Genomic DNA, 17,860 nt, shown 5'->3' with positions numbered 1-17,860 from the left:
GTCTCTTTTCCTCAGGTCGGCTGGACCCAGTCGTAGGTCTGTCGGCCTCTCCCAGTGGCTAGGAGCAGGAGTCACCTCTTTCTCACAGCGCTCGACACGCAGGCCGTTTAAACTGGCCGCCGTCTCGCGCATGAACGCGAGCGCCGAGGCCAGTCGCTGTCGCCGAACACTCTCTGCGTCTTGCCCCATTTTGTACACATCTCGCCTTTCGAAGTCGATGTTGCCTAATCCAGCGCGTAGCAGAGCCTCGGGAATAACTCTGACAAATGCCGATCCGGGCAGTCTCTTTGCAAGTGATAGATCTTCCTCAGCTTTTCGTTTGACACCAGAAGTCGCGTCTCTGGAAACGTTTCTCACTGACAGATCGGTTGGAAGGTCGAGCTGTTGACTGCTGACCTCGTTTTCAGCTGAGCAAGCTGTCCGTTGGCTGGACACGCTCTCATTAGTCCGGCTGTCCTTCCGAGCTGCGGTTCTCGGCAGCACGGAGCCCGGCGAAATCACGGTTTGCTGCTGCTCGAAGCCCGGGGACAGAGATGGTCGCACCTGCGCACGATCCGGGGACAGCGCGCTCAGCGGCAGCAGCTCGGGCAGCTGTCTCCGCTGTGCCTTTCCCTGATCGGCGAGCGGCACCAGGGTGGGAGGCGGACGCCGACCGGTACTGGAGGCACTGCCGAGTGGGGAGGAGGCTGAGCGGGAACCTGCCGTGGCCGGGCTGAGCTGTGGATGGTCTGGACTCAGCTGGGTTTGCCCGGGACTCAGCTGGGTCTGTCCCGGACTCAGCTGGGTCTGTCCGGGACTCAGTTGGGTCTGTCCTGGACTCAGCTGAGTCTGTCCTGGACTCAGCTGAGTCTGTCCTGGACTCAGTTGAGTCTGCCCTGGACTGTGTCGGTCTCCTGCCGGCAGCTTGTTGAGCTGACTGAGCTCCTGCTCACGCAGCAGCCGCTCTCGGCGACAGCGTTCCTCCCACGGCGCGTTGAAGCGCTCCAGCTCCTCACGCGAGCCGGCGCTGAGCACCCCTCGCAGCGTATCGTAGTGGCGGCAGCGCGCGCGGGGCAGCTCGCCGCGCTCCACCTTTCGGTAGAGGCAGACCATGTTGTGCAGCTTGGCGCGGCACTGGTGCGCCGTCCGGTAGAAGCCGCGCTCCAGCAGCTCCTCGGCGAGTCGCTCCCAGATGGCCAGGTTGCGACCCGAGCTGCGGAACATCTGCTGTGTCTCGGTGCGCCGCCAGAGCGCCATCAGCTCGGCCGTCTCCAGACTGGTCCACATCACGGCTCCCTCGATCATGGTGGCGGCTGGTGCGGGTCACAGGTCACAGAAAACGTCGTGCCGGCCACCGCCGGTGGCTGCAGCGGGGAAGATTTGCGTACCACCGTCCGTTCACTGTCCTCTGATTCACCAAATGTCTCACACACAACACGCTCTGCTGAACTGCCGCACGTTAGTCACACTACTTCATCAGTCTCGTTATGACCCGGCTGCTCTCTCGTACCGTCCTCTCTCGTTCGGTCCGCGTGCCTCACTGGTTCCTCTCTCGTGTCGCACTCGTGTCTCGGCGAGCGGCGTCGCGCGGCGCGTCCGCCCGGGCCTGACTCAGAGCCCCGTCTGCCGCTGCCGCCGGCGACTCGCCGCTGCCGAGCGGCCCCCGTGCGGGCCAGTGAGCCAGCGGCCCGCCCGACCGGCCCGACGGGCGTAACGCAGTCCTACCGCAATGCGGCGTAATTCCACTGTATAGTGGGGAGAGGGGGGGCTCTTAGACACCCCTGCGCGCGTGCGGCTATGCGCCGGCTTCACTAAGCGGTCTTGTCCAGATTTCGGCGGTTTCACAAGGACTGACAGTGGTGCGTGGGGGAAGGGTGCGGGAAGGAGGTAGTGTGTAATCTTTGTTATCGATGACGCAGTTCAAACTGTCGGTACACCTGGCTGGGAAGCGATGGCTCACACCGACAGACCAGTTTAAAGTGATATTACTCGGCTCGCATGCCGACTTTCACACCCACTCCCCATCCCCATAGCGGAAGTCGTTGAACTCATTGTAAAGCGTTCAGTCTTGACGTTATCGCTAAGCGAGTTGGACGTTTCCTGCTGTCAAATGATATCTCTTGCGCAACTTCGGATACCTTTCTCTCATATCCCGTTTCTTCATTGACTTTCTGAAATGTCAATAGTATCATCGGCATCTTTTATGGTTTGCCAGGGCCTGTAACATTTTGCGATTTTCCGGCGGTCTCCCGCCGTGTTGTAATATACAGTTTGATGTGATTGCCTATAAGTAAGTCTGATCTTTTCATAACATCCGTCCCACTCGCTCGCTGACAACTGTTCGGCCTACATCGGCTTATTATTCATTACAGACTGCTCAATATATGATCCGCTTGACCAGTGTGGCATTTGAGCTTTGTCGTGGCTAAAAGGTAATACCATCCTGCGGAACCTTCCTTCTGGCATTTTTTCCTCTCGAGATGCTTTACCCAGAGCTGCCATTTGTCATCGTATCTATTAAATCCTGATGTCTGCATCACCCGACCCTGGTGACCTTTTCCACTTATTCGCCTTACTGTTGCACGCTCTCCTTGGACCTTGTAGAGCACTCACTCTGACCACCGTTTGGCACCTTAACGCGGGACTGGTGACCTCTGCCGTCGGATTCGGATGGTCAATGGAGTCGTCTGACCCTGGCCAATCGCTAGATAAATTGTGATAGTATTGTGTAACCAGGTGGGGCGCCACCTGGTGGGATACAGTGCGCCATCTGTACGTGACCGTGGCAACTACCCTGTGACCTGTTGGCGGCCAATACAGTATGAATCGAGACGTCGTACCGATTGTGTCAGTGGTGGCAGCGGTCCGAAATGCCTAGTGAGGCTGGAGGAGCAGGCAGGGCGGTGGCCCTCAGCAAGACGTTTGGGACGGAGGTTACCCCAGCGGCATGGCGGGACTTTAAGGACCACTTCCTGTTGGTGAAGGCAGCTAACGTTGCCAGAGGCGTCGCTATCTGGCAGGATGCGTCGTATCGCAGTCTGGAGCTTCGGATGTGCCTTGTCGGGGCACCTGCTGAGTTCATCCGTGAGGAGGTCGCGCAGTCGGCATCGTGGGTGACGAACGACGCCGAGATCCTCACCAAGCTGGAAGCGAGGTACGTCACCGTCGAAGCCATCGAGGTGAGGATCATTCGTTTTGAGGAAGCGTTCCAGGGAGGGGATGAAACGTTGACCGACTTCCTCACGCGGTTGCAGCGCTTGGCAGGGGACGCCTTCGCAAGTGAACCGGCGGATGTAAAAAGGAAAAGGGTCGTTTGGAGGTTCCTGGACGGGCTGAAGGATAGGGATATTCGCGAGCATATTATCCGCGAGCGCTGGATGAAGGACGAGTCTCACGCTAAGGAGTATGATGACATTTTGAAAATCGCAGAAACGGCGCGCACGGCGAAGCAAGCAGCCTCGGCGACCGGCAGCCGGCACCAGCCGGCAGCAGCGTTCGCCGCACCAGCTCAGCAGGAGACGGTCGCAGTGACGTCATTCCTCCCAGCTGGACGTGGCCAGCGCTGGTCGGGTCGCCGGTCAGTGACCCCGGCGCGCCCCCGCCCCTCCCCAGCGATGGGGTCGGCTCACCGGCCCGTGACCGGTCAAGGTCACGCGGGCGGCTCCCAGCGGGGAGGGGGTGGAGGAGGAGGGCGCCCTGTCGGTAGGTGCTACTACTGCGATGTTGCTCACCCAGGTGGATGGTTCAACTGCCAGCGCCGTCTTCAAGAGAATCCAGCGTGGTCACCACGAAGAGTGAGTATGGCACAGCAGCAGGGCGCAGCAGCACCGGTTGTCACAGGCGAGTTGACTGATCGTACGCATTTTCTGTGAGGGGCCCCCCGTCAATCCGTACCCCGGAGGGCCCCGGTGAACCAGAAAAGCCTACTGTGGAGCGCTGGTCACGTGATATCCCGCCAGTGACGTATGATTTTTCCAGTTGTAACGCGGGCACCCATGTTGAGTTGCAAACGATAACGGCCAGTTTGTCACACCAGTTGATGAAGACCGCACCGTATGTGACTGTGGAGTGGGACGACGGGACCCAAGGGCGTGCAATGGTCGATACAGGCGCTGACTGGTCCCTCGTTTCAGACGAGGAACTAACCCCCCGTGAGAAGTTCGCCCTTCGTCCCTCCAATGTCCGTGGGAGAGGGGTGAGTTGTGAAGAAATTCCCATACTGGGGGAAGTGTTTCGCACTCTCAAGATAGGCGATGTCAGTGTTCCCGATCAGCGTTTTGTTGTTGTTCGTGGACTGATCGTGCCAGCTATCCTTGGCATTGACTTCTGGTCACGTCTTGGCAGCCTGAAGCTGGACCTGCAGCGGCGACGCCTGGCGCTGGAAGCATGGGGAGTGGAGCTGGAACTGTTCAGCACGGCTCAGCAACAGCGGGACGCCGGGCATACGGACCTGAAGCTACGGCGTGACATCACAGTCCCAGCGGGTACAGAAGCCCTCGTCCCAGTCCAGAGGAGCACGCTGCAGCACGGTGAGGAGTATCTTGTTGAGCCTGTGGGATCAGAAGAGTCGCCAGTCAGTGCTTCCTACTGTATCGTTAAGGCTACTGATGATGACACGTTGTGGATTAAAGTGGCGAATGTCGGCGCTACTGATGAAGTGCTAAGGAGAGGTTACGTAATCGCTCATGCTTCAGCTGATGTGTCTGTGGAAGTGACGTCACAGTCCCCTGATGACTCTCGTCTGAAGGGAAGTTCGTTTGAAGTTGGAGCTGAACTGAATGATGTCCAGAAATCTGAGCTTGTTGACCTCCTTGCAGAATACGGTGATGTATTCTACTCCGGTGGAGAGCTACCAGTCGTCCGAGTGAACGTGGAACACCGGATCAACATCACCCCAGGGACACGACCGGAGACCTCCCGACCCAGGCGCCTATCTCCACGACTGGAGGAAGAAGTTCGTCAGGAACTGAACCAGCTGGAGAGGATGGGGGTGATCAGGGAGTCGCATAGCCCGTGGGCAGCGCCGATTGTATGCGCCCGGCGCAAGGACGGTCGGCTTCGACTTGCGATTGACTACCGCAGAGTGAATGCCAAGTCGGCAGCCGCAACCCTCCACCCCATCCCACTGATGGAGGACTTGGTGGATCGTCTGGCCAACGCGAGATACTTCTCTGTCCTCGACGCCAAGAGTGGCTACCACCAGCTGCCTCTTCATCCACCAGATAGTGAAGTGACAGCCTTCGTAGTGCCCTGGGGACATTACGAGTGGGCGGACAGGACGCCGTTCGGTCTTCACGGCGCGGGCTTCTCGTTTCAACGCATGATGTCAGCCATCCTGGGGGAGACGAACTTCACGGAAGCGATCTGTTACCTGGATGACGTCCTGGTGTGGTCGGAGACCTGGGAACAGCACCTGCAACGTCTGCGCTCGGTGTTGGAAAAAATTCGCCAGTCTGGTCTCGCCCTGTCTCCTGAAAAATGCCAGTTTGGGAAGCGCACCGTCGAGTATCTCGGAACCGTCATTTGCAACGGCCGCGTCAGCATGAGTGCAGCTCGAGTGCAGCAGCTCCGGGATCTCCCTCCTCCTCGAGACGTGCACGAGCTGCGCCGCGCCCTGGGGTCGTTTGCGTACGTCCAGCGCTGGATCCCCGGCGTGGCAGAGACGGCACGTCCCCTCTATGAAGCACTGGACAAGGACGGCAAGAAAACGCTGAAGTGGACGGAAGAGATGACGTCATCTTTCACCAAACTGAAACAGCAAGTATCGGAAGCAGTCGCACTCTACTTGCCTGACTTCAAGAAGCCGTTTGTGCTGGTAACTGACGCAAGTGACTCCGGAACAGGGGCGATGCTGGCTAACAGAGATGGCCAGGATCTGAAGCCACTGGGATTTTTTCATCACGCGCTTTCCGAACACGAGAGACGATATAGCACGACGGAGAAGGAGCTTTTGGCGGTAGTGCTCGCTGTGAAACGGTTCCGGATATATTTATCGAATGGTCCGTTCTCGCTCATCACGGACCATCGTGCTCTTCGCTGGTTGAACTCGCTCGACGCTGGCGACGAACGGGGCCGGCGTGGACGGTGGATCGATTTCTTGCAGCAGTTTCAAATCACCCCGGTTCACAAGGCTGGCAAGCACCCCGATATGACTATCGCCGACTACCTATCCAGAGTGGGCCCCAACGGTGACCTCGTGGCTTGTGTGACAGCAGGCACTCGACAGCTGGAGCCGGATCTGTCGACCACCGTCTTCACCATCGAGCAGCTCCGGGACGAGCAGCGGATGGACCCGCAGATCTCACCGGTACGCGCAGCCCTGCTCAGCGAACAAGACCTGTCAAGTAAGTCACCTGAGGCCGCCCGTACGCTTTACCGTTTTAGGCGTCATTTGGTCATTGGCAATGACGGCCTGCTGCGCTATCTGTTTAACGGTGGGCGCACCCAGCTGCCAGTTATCCCCAGAGCTATGAGGGCTGAAGCGTTGCGCCTTGTGCATGATGCGCCTCTGAGCGGACATATGGGGCGGGATCGGACTTGGAAACGTGCCCGTAATTCATTCTGGTGGCCTAACATGAGACAGGACTTGTCGAATTATGTGAATGGCTGTGAAATGTGTGGACAGAATAAGCCGCCGCAAACACCTGGTCGTGCGCCCATACAGCGCACCACCTTCCCGAGCAGAACACTAGCAAAACTTCAAGTCGATTTCGCAGGCCCGTTCCCCAAGACCGCAGCACACCCGTACCGCTATGTCTTTCAGATCCAGGACATCCTCAGCCGTTACCTGATGCTGCTGCCAGCTGAGGACTGTGCGGCTGAGACGGCTGCCCGTTTGCTGTTTGACCATTGGATATGCATTTTTGACGTCCCATATGAAATATCTTCAGACGGAGGACCGCACTTTACGGCTGAGACCTTCCGTTCTCTATGTCGGCGGCTGGGAATTCGGCACACACTGGGCACGCCTCTCCACCCACAGGGGCAGGGCCAAGTGGAGCGTCAGAATCAGCTCGTCAGGAATCTGCGCTGCATGTGTTCCAATGATGTGCGTCTGTGGCCATCCAAGCTTCCTCAGTTGCAGTTCAGTCATAACACCGCCGTCAATGCTTCCACAGGCTTCTCTCCGTTCGAGCTGCTCTTCGCACGGTCGGCGCGACGTCCCGAGACCTGCATCAGCGACCCACCTGCCGCCTCCGAGACTGAGCCGGTCACGTCTGGCCACACTCCGGCGGAGGAGGTAACGCAGAGGCGACAGCTGCTCGACCAACTGCAGCGAGATGCTCAAGTAGGTGTCGAACGGGCGCAACTGAAGCGGGTGGAGGAGAGTGTCGCGAGGGCCAGGGGTCAGCCATTTGAGGTTGGAGACTATGTTCGGCTGCGGTTGACGCCGGCAGAGAGGGGAAGGAAAGGGGGAAAAATGTCGCCTGCTTTGTCATCATTGTACAGGGTCATTGAAGTGTTGGGCGGTGGTTGGTCTTACCGTCTTCTCAAAGTGCAAGATAGCACCAAGGCGAGAGTCGAGAAAGTTAGGCATTTCAATGACCTGGTGCGTTCCGCAGCTGAACCTGAGGGAGCCGAGGCGTACCGACCGGTAGTCTACGTCGACGACGACGACGCGGAGTCGGACGACAGCGCGAGCCGCAGCTCCTCCAGTGACGGCGAGGCCGCTGGAGAACCGGACGGTCGTCCTCGCAGGCATCGCGAGCCGCCGGAGCTGCTAGTCGTGGAACCCTGGCGAAAGACTTACCGTGTCGAGAAAATAAGGAGGGGAGTGTGATAGTATTGTGTAACCAGGTGGGGCGCCACCTGGTGGGATACAGTGCGCCATCTGTACGTGACCGTGGCAACTACCCTGTGACCTGTTGGCGGCCAATACAGTATGAATCGAGACGTCGTACCGATTGTGTCAAAATGACCTGTCTTCTGGTGTTATTGGTGACCCATGTCCTATCACTGACCTGCTGACCTGTCGTCTGACCTCTACCTCCTGTTGTCTAACCGCTGACCTTTATCATCTGACCTCTCACTTGTATCGCCTTGCCGCTGACTTGCCGTCTAACTCTAACCCCTGCCGTCGAATCCTACCCCCTACCTTCTAACCGCTGACTCACGTCTGACCGCTGACCTCCCTCTCCCTCAGACGTCCACCATCGGCCTGGTCACGCTGGACGAGATGAAGGCCCGTCAGGAGAAGGTGGTTCAGGAGAGGGAGCAGGAGCTGGCCAAAAAACAGCGCGAGGCAGAGCGCGAGCGACAGAAGGCCATCGACGCCAAACAGGCCAAAAAGGACCGGCAAAAGAAACAGGTGAGTGTGTACGACCGGTGAATAGATTTTGGTTACGTTATATGACGGATTTTCATTGCTTTTGGTGTGATCTTTGTCAGTTATTGCGTCTTTTACAACCTTTTCCTATCTTTCCATCGTGCAAGTTCCTCGTTAATCTTTTGCGCTGTATGATTTGGAAAGGCAGCCATGTCTTGGATCCTGTCGATTAGCGATCCATTGGCTGGGGTAAATCGCCACGACTCTGCTGATCCCAGCTACTCTGTGCCGCCAGATTCAGAGTTTGTCCTTCAACCCTGACGAGGACGAAGAGGATGAGGAAGGGGAAGAGGACGAGGACAAGTCCGACGGAGACCGTCCAGCGGTGAAGGCCGCTGAGGACGCAGCGGACGAGTCCTCGCAGTCCTCCGAACCCTCCTCCGAACCGTCCTCCTCCAACGCTCTGGTGCCGGCCAAATCGTCCTCACAGGCGCCAAAACTAATACCCAGAAAACTGGGTAAAAACCCCGACGTGGACACGTCATTTCTGCGCGATCGTGAGCGAGAAGAGCACGAGAATGAACTCCGCGAGCAGCTGCGACTCGAGTGGGAGCAGAAACAGGAGGCGCTCAAGAACGAGGAAATCGAGATCACCTTCTCCTACTGGGACGGCTCAGGTCACCGGCGCAGCCTGCGCATGAAGAAAGGTCAGTCGCGGGGCGTCAAGAGGGCTAGAGGCTCCTTGGTGGGTTTGTTCTTGTCAGGTATGCGTAATTGTGTGGCATACGGGTACGGGTATGTGGCGTATATCGTTGATTGCTGTTTGGGCTGCGATGGTGGTTGCGCTCTAGGCATACCAGACCACAAACTCCTAATTCATTAGCATCTTCGTAGAAATTGCTGCTAGTGCTCATTCCCTGGTGTACATTCCGTTTAGGCGGCTGTGAAGTCAATTTGTGCGAAGTCATCCTACATTGCACCCTCTGTCTTGCCCTGCCCAAGTAACGGAAATATTCGTCTTTAAGACCTCATCCTGTGCGTTTGATCCCATTAATCTTCTTTCTCTAGAACTGAGTTATGTCGGCGCACCGCGTCCTCTGAAGGTGGCCAGTTTCCAGTTAAATCTTGCGCGAAATCCTATCCAAGACAGACGTAAAGTAGCAGTGTGCGCGAAGTTCCTCCGTTTTGGGTGTGTTTCTGGTATCTTGCGTTTGCGACTTTTCAGCTTTCATTCGTCTACTAGTTATGGGGTTCTGTCAACTTTGCTGCAACTTCCAAATGAGAATGAGATAGGGAGCGACATGGCATAATACATTTCATCATCGGGGAAAGTTTAGCATGGCATGAGCGAGGTTTTAGGATAAGAACATCAGAAATTTGGTAATTTGACAAAAGAGGTTTTCTTCCTGTTTCCGGATTCATCTTTTATTATCAGTTTCCGCCAGGTGAACGTCTGTATTTTTATATAGAGTGACTCTGCCGATTATAATCAGCGGCTTTGCAGCAGTGACCATGGGTTACATAACAGCTGGCACCGCTTCCTTCTCAATACAGTAATTTTGTCATTACATCTAACCGTCCGGCGAAAACCTGTTAGATACTGATTGGATTCCCCGAACACAAAGCTCAAATATGATTCGCCAGTGCTGCTGATTCACGGTATAGATTACGAGCCAAGATGTATGTAAAGGGTATGCTGGTTCTTTATAATAACATGCTCTCAGATTTATGCTGCCAATTTTTCTCCGAATTTCCCGTCAGCTCGCCTATACCGCTGAAAGTGTACTGGTTTATTTTGTAATTATTCTTGACGATATTTAATTTTGATAAATAATGGCAGGCCATTCTTTTTGTGGCGGCTAATGGTGGCTGCCTGGCGCGCAATGTCTTTCTGCTCAGACCGGACATTACATAAGTGTCCGCCGGCGGTCGCCACAGGAGCAGTGTTTGTTTGCACCGGCTCCGCCCTAATCCCTGTGGTAATCGCTTCGACGACTCGCCAGCATTGGGCAAAAATGACCCCACATCGTCGCTCCCCCAATGCAATCCGGGCCCACTCTTCGGCAACACAGCCGAATCATTATGACAACGGCAAGTGTGAATGACTAGGCAGATTCGAGCTGAGATATGAGCCCTAGTTCACGCGCCAGGAGGGCAGGGCGGCCAGGTAACAGTCTGGGCACGAGCTGACATCAGAGAGGGAGGCAATATCGGACTGGTTTGGGCGAGTGCCGTCGTTTTCAAACCCATCGGGAATGACTAATTTTACATCGGCTGCAATAGAACGATCGGGGAGTTTTAAGGCTTCAATGAAATAACGTAAGTGCGGTTGACTCTCTTGACTAATCCTACTGGTTGTCACCGCGAAGGAAAGATCCGCTGATGAAATATGCGAAGGTTTCGCCCATTGTTTGTCGCTGTTTTTCTTTGTGGATTGGTATATCTTGGTATTATCAAAGTGCTCATCTACATATTGGTGGTGTGCCTATGTGGGTATATGGTCACGAATTCTCAGAAAACCAGGATTTAGTTTGAGGTATCTTGTCATCTTCCACATGATTAATTAATAATTCATGGTCGGTGACGTTAGTTTGATCGATGTTGATCAGATCGGCCATAGGGTGCGAAAGGCTGATATATCTGTCCTGAAATTCTCACTATGCTCGATTCCACTAGACGTAATGTTTCTCAGAATCGAAGAAGAGTATGTGTGAATGAATATAATTTCTGCCCCTCCCGTTTATCCAGACGGCGGTCTGGGCTGGCCTCAGAATCATCCTGTCTCTCGGGCCGTATGCATCAATCGTGCCGGGAATCTCCGCTGCTGAATGACGGCTGCACATTGCACGCTGCACACGCTGCACAGGCTCGGTGTTGTTTATTGACGTGCATCTGTTACCCGATGGACCCGTCTGTGAGGTGTGCAGGGTGCACGTGACCGTGACACAGTTCAGCTGACGCCCGGGTCCATCGTCAGGACACGATACTCTCAGCGCCCCTTACAGACCGGGTCCGCGTCGCCATCGGAAAACAAACGATCCTGCAAGAGGCCCGGCCTCGACCTGATTTTATTCTGGGGCTTCGGTGGTAGCGTCGCAGATGACCTTCACTGATAGAGAATATGCACGGACTCAGACCAGACGGGCTGCTGGGTACGACGTACATATTTACGACGCCTTGTTATACAGACTCGACTAGCATTGATCGTGCCTAATCCGTGTCTGCTGTGTCCTCCCGTGCCGAGACCTCTTTCGACGCGGCACTGACAACACGATTGTGGGGAACCCCGACTCGGAGCATGGATATCCATTAGTTTCGAATCTTTATTTGTTCCTTTTTGCTTAATCGATCCATCAGATGCAGGACCGGAAGATAGGTAGGGTGTCCAAGCAGTTAAATCGATCAAATCTGTCACCTCTTCTGGTGCCTGTTAAACGTCATAAGTTATCAATGATCAGAAATCGATTAAAAAGTTGCACGTTTTGACAAACCCCATCGGCTCATTCGTTTTCCTGGGTTAGAGCTATAACGATACTCGCCGTAAGTTCAGCACTCACTACTATTCAGTTTGGGTGAGATGAACCATTCTTCAAACACAGCGGAACGGATAGGAAATACCAGTCGGTAGGTGGCCGCATAGCGTGATTACCTAAGGATTAATTTTTCTCGGCGCTTAGAATGATCCCAGACAGGTTTGATAAGTTCCGGATTTTCCTGATTATTTGACTGGAAGTTACATAAATGCCGGACCTCCTAAAATAAGTTGTCTAAACTGTGAAAAAGCTGGTCTTGCAAGATTGTTGCATGTTTATTGTAATGTTTAATGGTATTTGATTGCCGATTGATGCTTTACTTGGTATTCTATATACCGACGGATAAGAAGGTTTTAGCGTGAAATTGAAACTCGAAATATTTACCCTACCTCCCATACATTCATCGCGACTATAAATGCTCTCATTCCATCAGGAACTCGGCTAGGTGCAATATATGCCTAATCTAAAGGCTTCACCCGCTCATCTAAACTAAAAAACATTTCATCACCACTCATACTTTGACCAGCTTAAAAAAAACAAAAGTGCAAAGCGTCGATTTCGTAGCTAAGTTAAGTAATGCGGCTTATGCTATATTGAAATGCTTCCTTATTGGATGCGTCGGGATCACGTTTTTCTAGGAATTGAGTGGTACCTTTCGTTGGCATGTGACATTTATGAGCGTTCAGACATCTAGGGCCGTGTGGTTAAGAAATTTACGGCATGAATCTGAAATTAGACGACTTGTTAGCTTTAAGCCTGTGCGTCCATGTTCAGAATTTCTGCGTCCATTCCAGGTGGACAGAAGGTACAGAAGTTTATTACTATACGTTTGAGGCTTGAGCGCATTGCATGATTAAAGCATGAATATTGGATTATACATATTTCTAATCAATTTTGCTTTATCTGTGTAATACACATTATTTGTGTCGAATCGGATAATTACACTAAAATAAGTAGCTGGTCACGATATTATACTAACTTAGCTGGCTTTCCTTTCGAGCTCACCTTTCTTTAGCGACCACGCGTGTTTGCGGCGTGGTCAGAGCAGTGAACAGAGGATACCAGGGCTAGAGTCATCTGTACGTCTCTTCATTTGAGGCCTCTTCCTGGAAACGGAGGTGGGCCTTTCCGCCTCCCCTGTCAGCACTCGGTAAACTAAGAACACAGACTTTCTCATTGAGTTCACTGGGTTCGTCGGACTGAGAGGAGCGTTTTTAGTGTTACCTGTTCCATGTTGTTCCCACAGCCAGTTCACTCAGCTCCGGCCTGTCCTCACCTACTGTGGAAGTAGTTTCAAACCCACTTTCTCCATTTATGGCAACGCCTCGCAGAATCGCTGATCCCTTTCTAAAGACCGTCCACAACCAGCCACCTAGGAAATGGGGAAATTGAGAAGACTGAGCGGACCGCCCAGAGTCGAGCGGCTTAACGAGTCCGGACGCCGGGAGTCCGGAGCGGATAGTGTGAACAACCTGCTTCGTTCGGAGTCACCGACCTCTGACAATCCGGTCTCTGGAGCAGACGGCGGCGCCGCTCCTGTGAAAACCGTGCGACGTGCGGTGTACGAACAGACGAACCGACACCTGCCGGGCCACGCGCCGCGGACTCTCAGTTGATAAGTGTCGTCCCCGTCTCCTTCCCCTTCCGCGATGCTAGCTCGAAGGACAGCTCAGCTGAGACATTCAGGCATATCAGATGTTCGGAGAAACAGGGACACGTCTGTCCGCCGCGGACAGGGTGCCGCGGTGTGATGCGACCCAGTTGTTCTCCCCGGCCCCGGAAAGGCTACTACCGACCCAGTGACCGAAGCGAGGAGCCGGCAGTGGCCTTGGCCGCCGTCGGGACACCCTCTCCCCGGCCTGTCATCATGATAAAACTCAGTGACGGAATGTTCGTCTCATTATTCTGTAGCCGAAAATAGCCGGCGAGTTCCGCGCGTCGCTTGCAAATGATCGAGGTTACATAGCGGGCTTTGTAACCATTCGCAGAAGTGTTACGTGCGTGTGCTAATCCCCCCGAGTTGTCAATGTGATTGGCGCTCCCACTGGTGCCTCAGTGTCCGCTCCCAGCAGGGTAGTGCGTCTGCGGACCCACCTGACGAGCTGGGAGCGGTGTGGGGGGTTGTTCAAATTCCTCTAATTGGTCGCTCGGACCGGGCGCGGCCGCTGTGAACCACCCGCTGCCGCTGTGAGCGGCCCGCTGCCACTACTGGCAGAATGGAGGAATGGCTGAATGGAACCTTAGCGGTCTCCCTCACCGGTGCAGAGCCGCCCCAGCTCGGCTCACGGGACCTTGGACAACCGAGCTTTCTGATGGTATAGGTCGCTGCCGGTGTGGCTGATGGCCATAGCGGTACGGACGTGGACCTTTTATAGCTTGTTTGGCTGATAGGTGACCACCAATCGGTTGACGAATCTAGCGGATGAGAATGAGGAGGAATCAACCAGCCGGTATCGCGGCCGCAAACGGGGTTGTTAATCATTACCAAGACAGACTTTTATCGTCTTACTATGTATAGCCTGTCGCGCCTATTTGTCACAAATGATCAGTGAACAACGTTTGTGTGTATGGCCGTGCATACATACGAGTTATATTTGTCTGATAGCCCATGGTCAATGTGTGATATCGCTGTTTTATTCGCAGGCAACTCCATCTACCAGTTCCTGTCGCGATGTCTGGAGATGCTTCGTAAAGAGTTCACGGAGCTGCGAGCCGTGTCCGGCGATCAGCTGATGTACGTCAAGGAGGACCTCATCATCCCACACCACTACACCTTCTACGACTTTATCGTGACCAAGGTGAGACCGACGACCGCCGACCCGCGACCGCTGACCCCCGACCGCTGTCCCTCGACCGCTGGCCCTTAACCTCCGGCCTCTCGTCGACCGTCGCTTTTTCTTTGTTGGTGATTCCCGTCATTTTGTTTCTGATAATTTGATTATTCCCGTCATTTTGTTTCTGATAATTTGATTAAGGTGCTTATTGCTGTTTAGATGTTTATTGAACAGCACGCTAAATTTATTACTGGGTTATATGGTGCGCAGTTGATCTCTTCTTCCGTATTTTCCGAAGTTCAAGACATATGTTTTTCATTTTTATTCTTCCTTATTTCCGGGCTTAAACAGCCGTCAATACTTCCAGGCATTAGACTTACTAATTTGATAATGGAACGTCTTGGGAACGCTGCGCTTGCAAGATTTCACTCTACGATTCCAGTTGGGGCAGTGATTTTGATTACACATTGAGCCATTGTGCCACCGGACTGTGTGAGCCACCTTTTGCAGCGGTAGTTAGCGGAACAGGTGGCGCCGTGATTGCACACTGCAGAGAACACTAGTTAGGCAAACAGCCACCAGAGGGAAAACTTGCACGGCTGCTATCTTATTGCTGAGGGTACCGTTACAAGCCTATCGCTGATGATGATTTATTTGCTTTGTTGGAAAATAATCCATGCCGCCGCCCTGCCCTTTTGTGGTTGTCAGGTATAAAGGCTTCACTAATTGAACACAAATACAATAACCCACCATGTCTGGACCGTTAATTCCGCTCTCACATTCTCTTTTGGTCTCCTCAGGCTCGCGGCAAGTCGGGGCCGCTGTTCAACTTTGACGTCCACGACGACATCCGAATGCTGGCCGATTCGCGGGTGGAAAAAGACGAATCCCACGCAGGAAAAGTGCTGATGCGCTCCTGGTACGAGCGTAACAAGCACATCTTCCCGGCGAGTCGGTGGGAGCCGTTCGACCCCACCAAAACGTACGATAAGTACAGCATCCATGATCGCAAGAAGAGCAAAGGCAAGTGATCTGCGTCAACAGCGCGGAAGACTGGTGAATCGTGTGCTTAGACTGTGAAAGATGCCAAGGGCTCGGGCGTGTTTACGGAAGGCTACGTCTCATTGTGGTACTTACCTACATTCGATAAAATTTATTCCGTTATGACTTATTAAGTGTATAAACAAACAATGTTTCTCATGATGGCTTATCTTTCAAATACGGAAATTATTTCACATTCTGTGCTGCATTCATGAATTTTGATCGTTCACGAATAATGGCGAAGCTTCTCGGCATAATTTGGCCGCCGTATGAGCTCCCATTTGTTGTTGTGGCGGGCGTTCGGTGGGCGTTGCTTGTAATGCACTGGCTGGATTACCTCCCCCTGCTCGGCGCCACGGATCCTGGGCTCGGCAGCCGACCTGTTACGTCAGCCAGCCCCGGAACGAGCGTCCGCTGATGGCGGTGTTTGGGTGCGTCGATTTGCTGCTCGGAGCGGTGTGGGTGGGACGGGGTCGGACTATCTTCCGCGTGGAATACCTGTGTTTCGTTCCAGACGTTCATGATTGTACAAACCATTTGTGTGGTGGCTATTGCATCGTGTTTATAATCAACGAGTGTTCTGTCTGCCCTTGTTCTTTGGTGCTCGTGTAAATAAACGACCGATAACTGTAACGACTATCCCTCCGTCGAGCTTCTTTCTATTCATTTCCAGTCAACGGAATGGTCTGCTCCAACGTCTGAGAGCAATGTAATTCCGGGTTTTCCGCGACGTCTGGATTGTGTGAAACGAAGACAAATTGTGTCCCACCTGGCGGCGTACCGCTTCTAGGACGCCGCTCGGCCGACTGAGTTTGTCGACGCCGCGGTGTTCAGTGACGCCAGAACCGCCAACTTGTCCCCCGACACGACTCTGTACGCCCTCGGATCCGCCGAGCGAGACGCCAACTCCCGTCTCCCCGCGTGACCGAGTCCATTCCGAGCCCACGCCGGCAGGAGTCGGCTAACTTGTCTGACGGCGCGCGGCGCGCTCCCAGAAGCGGCCGCCGCCGGTGCGCGGTGGCAGTTATTTACGGTGGGCAGAGTTAGGCGGACGCTTGCCGGCGGGATGACGCGTTTTGAGCGCCGCCCGGGGCCGGAGGTGTCCAGAGTCTGTCAAGCCCCGCTCACGCGCGCGAGACATGCCATCAGCACGTGGGGGACCGGCAAGGGCCAGATCATGCCATGATCACGCCTTCTAAGAACGGTTAAGGGAGACGAAAGTGGCTTCCCTCGCTCGTCCGCCCGTGGGTTGAGCTTAGTGCTCATTAGCTACCGGAAGTATGTTTCTGCGTCTTTTTTATCCACGGGGACTCTGCATTTTGCGTTTACTTTCTCTGATTAGGCTCTGAATCCAAGCGCTTATATTTTCTGAGGATAATGATGTCGCTCTTTCTCTGATTCTTGAATGGTGCTGTTTTGCCGTACAGCCCACGGTATTTTTCATCGCATATCAGCAGATCTCAGTCTTCTCTGTATCTACCTACGGGCTACATTGCTGTATAGTGTATGACATCATGTAGCCTTTCTATCTCACCTTTCTACGGCGCCTTTCCTGGGTAAACACGACACCATATTGTCCCATCCGCCGCTCGCATCAAATCCGTCCGCTCTGCATCCTTGACGACACGCTCTGCACGGTACTATGTTTAGCCCGCTGTTTGACTCGATCAGCAGTATCAGTGTCAGTGACGCGCGGATTGGACTACCAGCGTGACAGACTGTCTCAGATGGGTCGATGAGGCTGGGATACTGCTGTGACAGACTGTCCAGATGAGACAGATAGGGCTAGGCGTACCGGCTCACAGCCCGTCGTATAGATTTCAGGCATCTACGATGTTTTCCTGACAACCTAGTAAAATTTTGTTCGAAACCGTGCTTGTGTTTTCTCCAGAAAGACAACAGGATGACTTATGAAACGGGACTGTCAACAATAGGCAATATCCTGCAGACTGATACGTGTGGTCATTTATTACCTGAGATCGTTTGATGTTTCAATGGCGGTTGATCAATCCCTTCACGTCTAATTGAGACGCCCTAATGATATCTGACGGCTGAGCGTGGGCGTTGTTTACCGGTTTGGGTCGCGGCGGGGCGGCTTAACCCGTCTGGGTCGGCGCTGCTGGCTCGTCTGTCACCAGTGACAGTCTGCCCGGGGATGGTGTCAGCCTGTCGCGGCGCCGGCAGTGCGACCCGGCAGTGTCCCCGGTCGGCCCCGTCAGGCCGCCCCCGCACCGTTTCCGGCGGTCCGCGGCTGAGAGCCCGCCGGC

At 54.2% G+C, this 17,860-nt stretch overlaps 1 protein-coding gene across 1 annotated transcript in view; it reads left to right on the top strand.

The window, feature by feature from the left end:
* LOC122391368 (protein FAM50 homolog) overlaps window positions 1-16,226 on the top strand; it is a 32,469-nt gene extending 16,243 nt beyond the window's left edge. Inside the window, exons 3-6 of the mRNA XM_043385175.1 lie at window positions 8,123-8,287; window positions 8,541-8,952; window positions 14,422-14,576; window positions 15,353-16,226. Of these exons, the coding sequence (XP_043241110.1) occupies window positions 8,123-8,287; window positions 8,541-8,952; window positions 14,422-14,576; window positions 15,353-15,583 (963 nt within the window). The 3' untranslated portion in view covers window positions 15,584-16,226. The remainder of the gene's footprint in view (window positions 1-8,122; window positions 8,288-8,540; window positions 8,953-14,421; window positions 14,577-15,352) is intronic.
* Window positions 16,227-17,860: the final 1,634 nt, after the last annotated feature.

This window comes from Amphibalanus amphitrite, unplaced genomic scaffold, assembly GCF_019059575.1.
Source record: "Amphibalanus amphitrite isolate SeventyFive unplaced genomic scaffold, NRLGWU_Aamphi_draft 000434F_arrow, whole genome shotgun sequence".
NCBI classification, from domain to species: Eukaryota; Metazoa; Arthropoda; class Thecostraca; order Balanomorpha; family Balanidae; genus Amphibalanus; species Amphibalanus amphitrite.
This window is presented reverse-complemented; position numbering and strand designations above follow the sequence as displayed.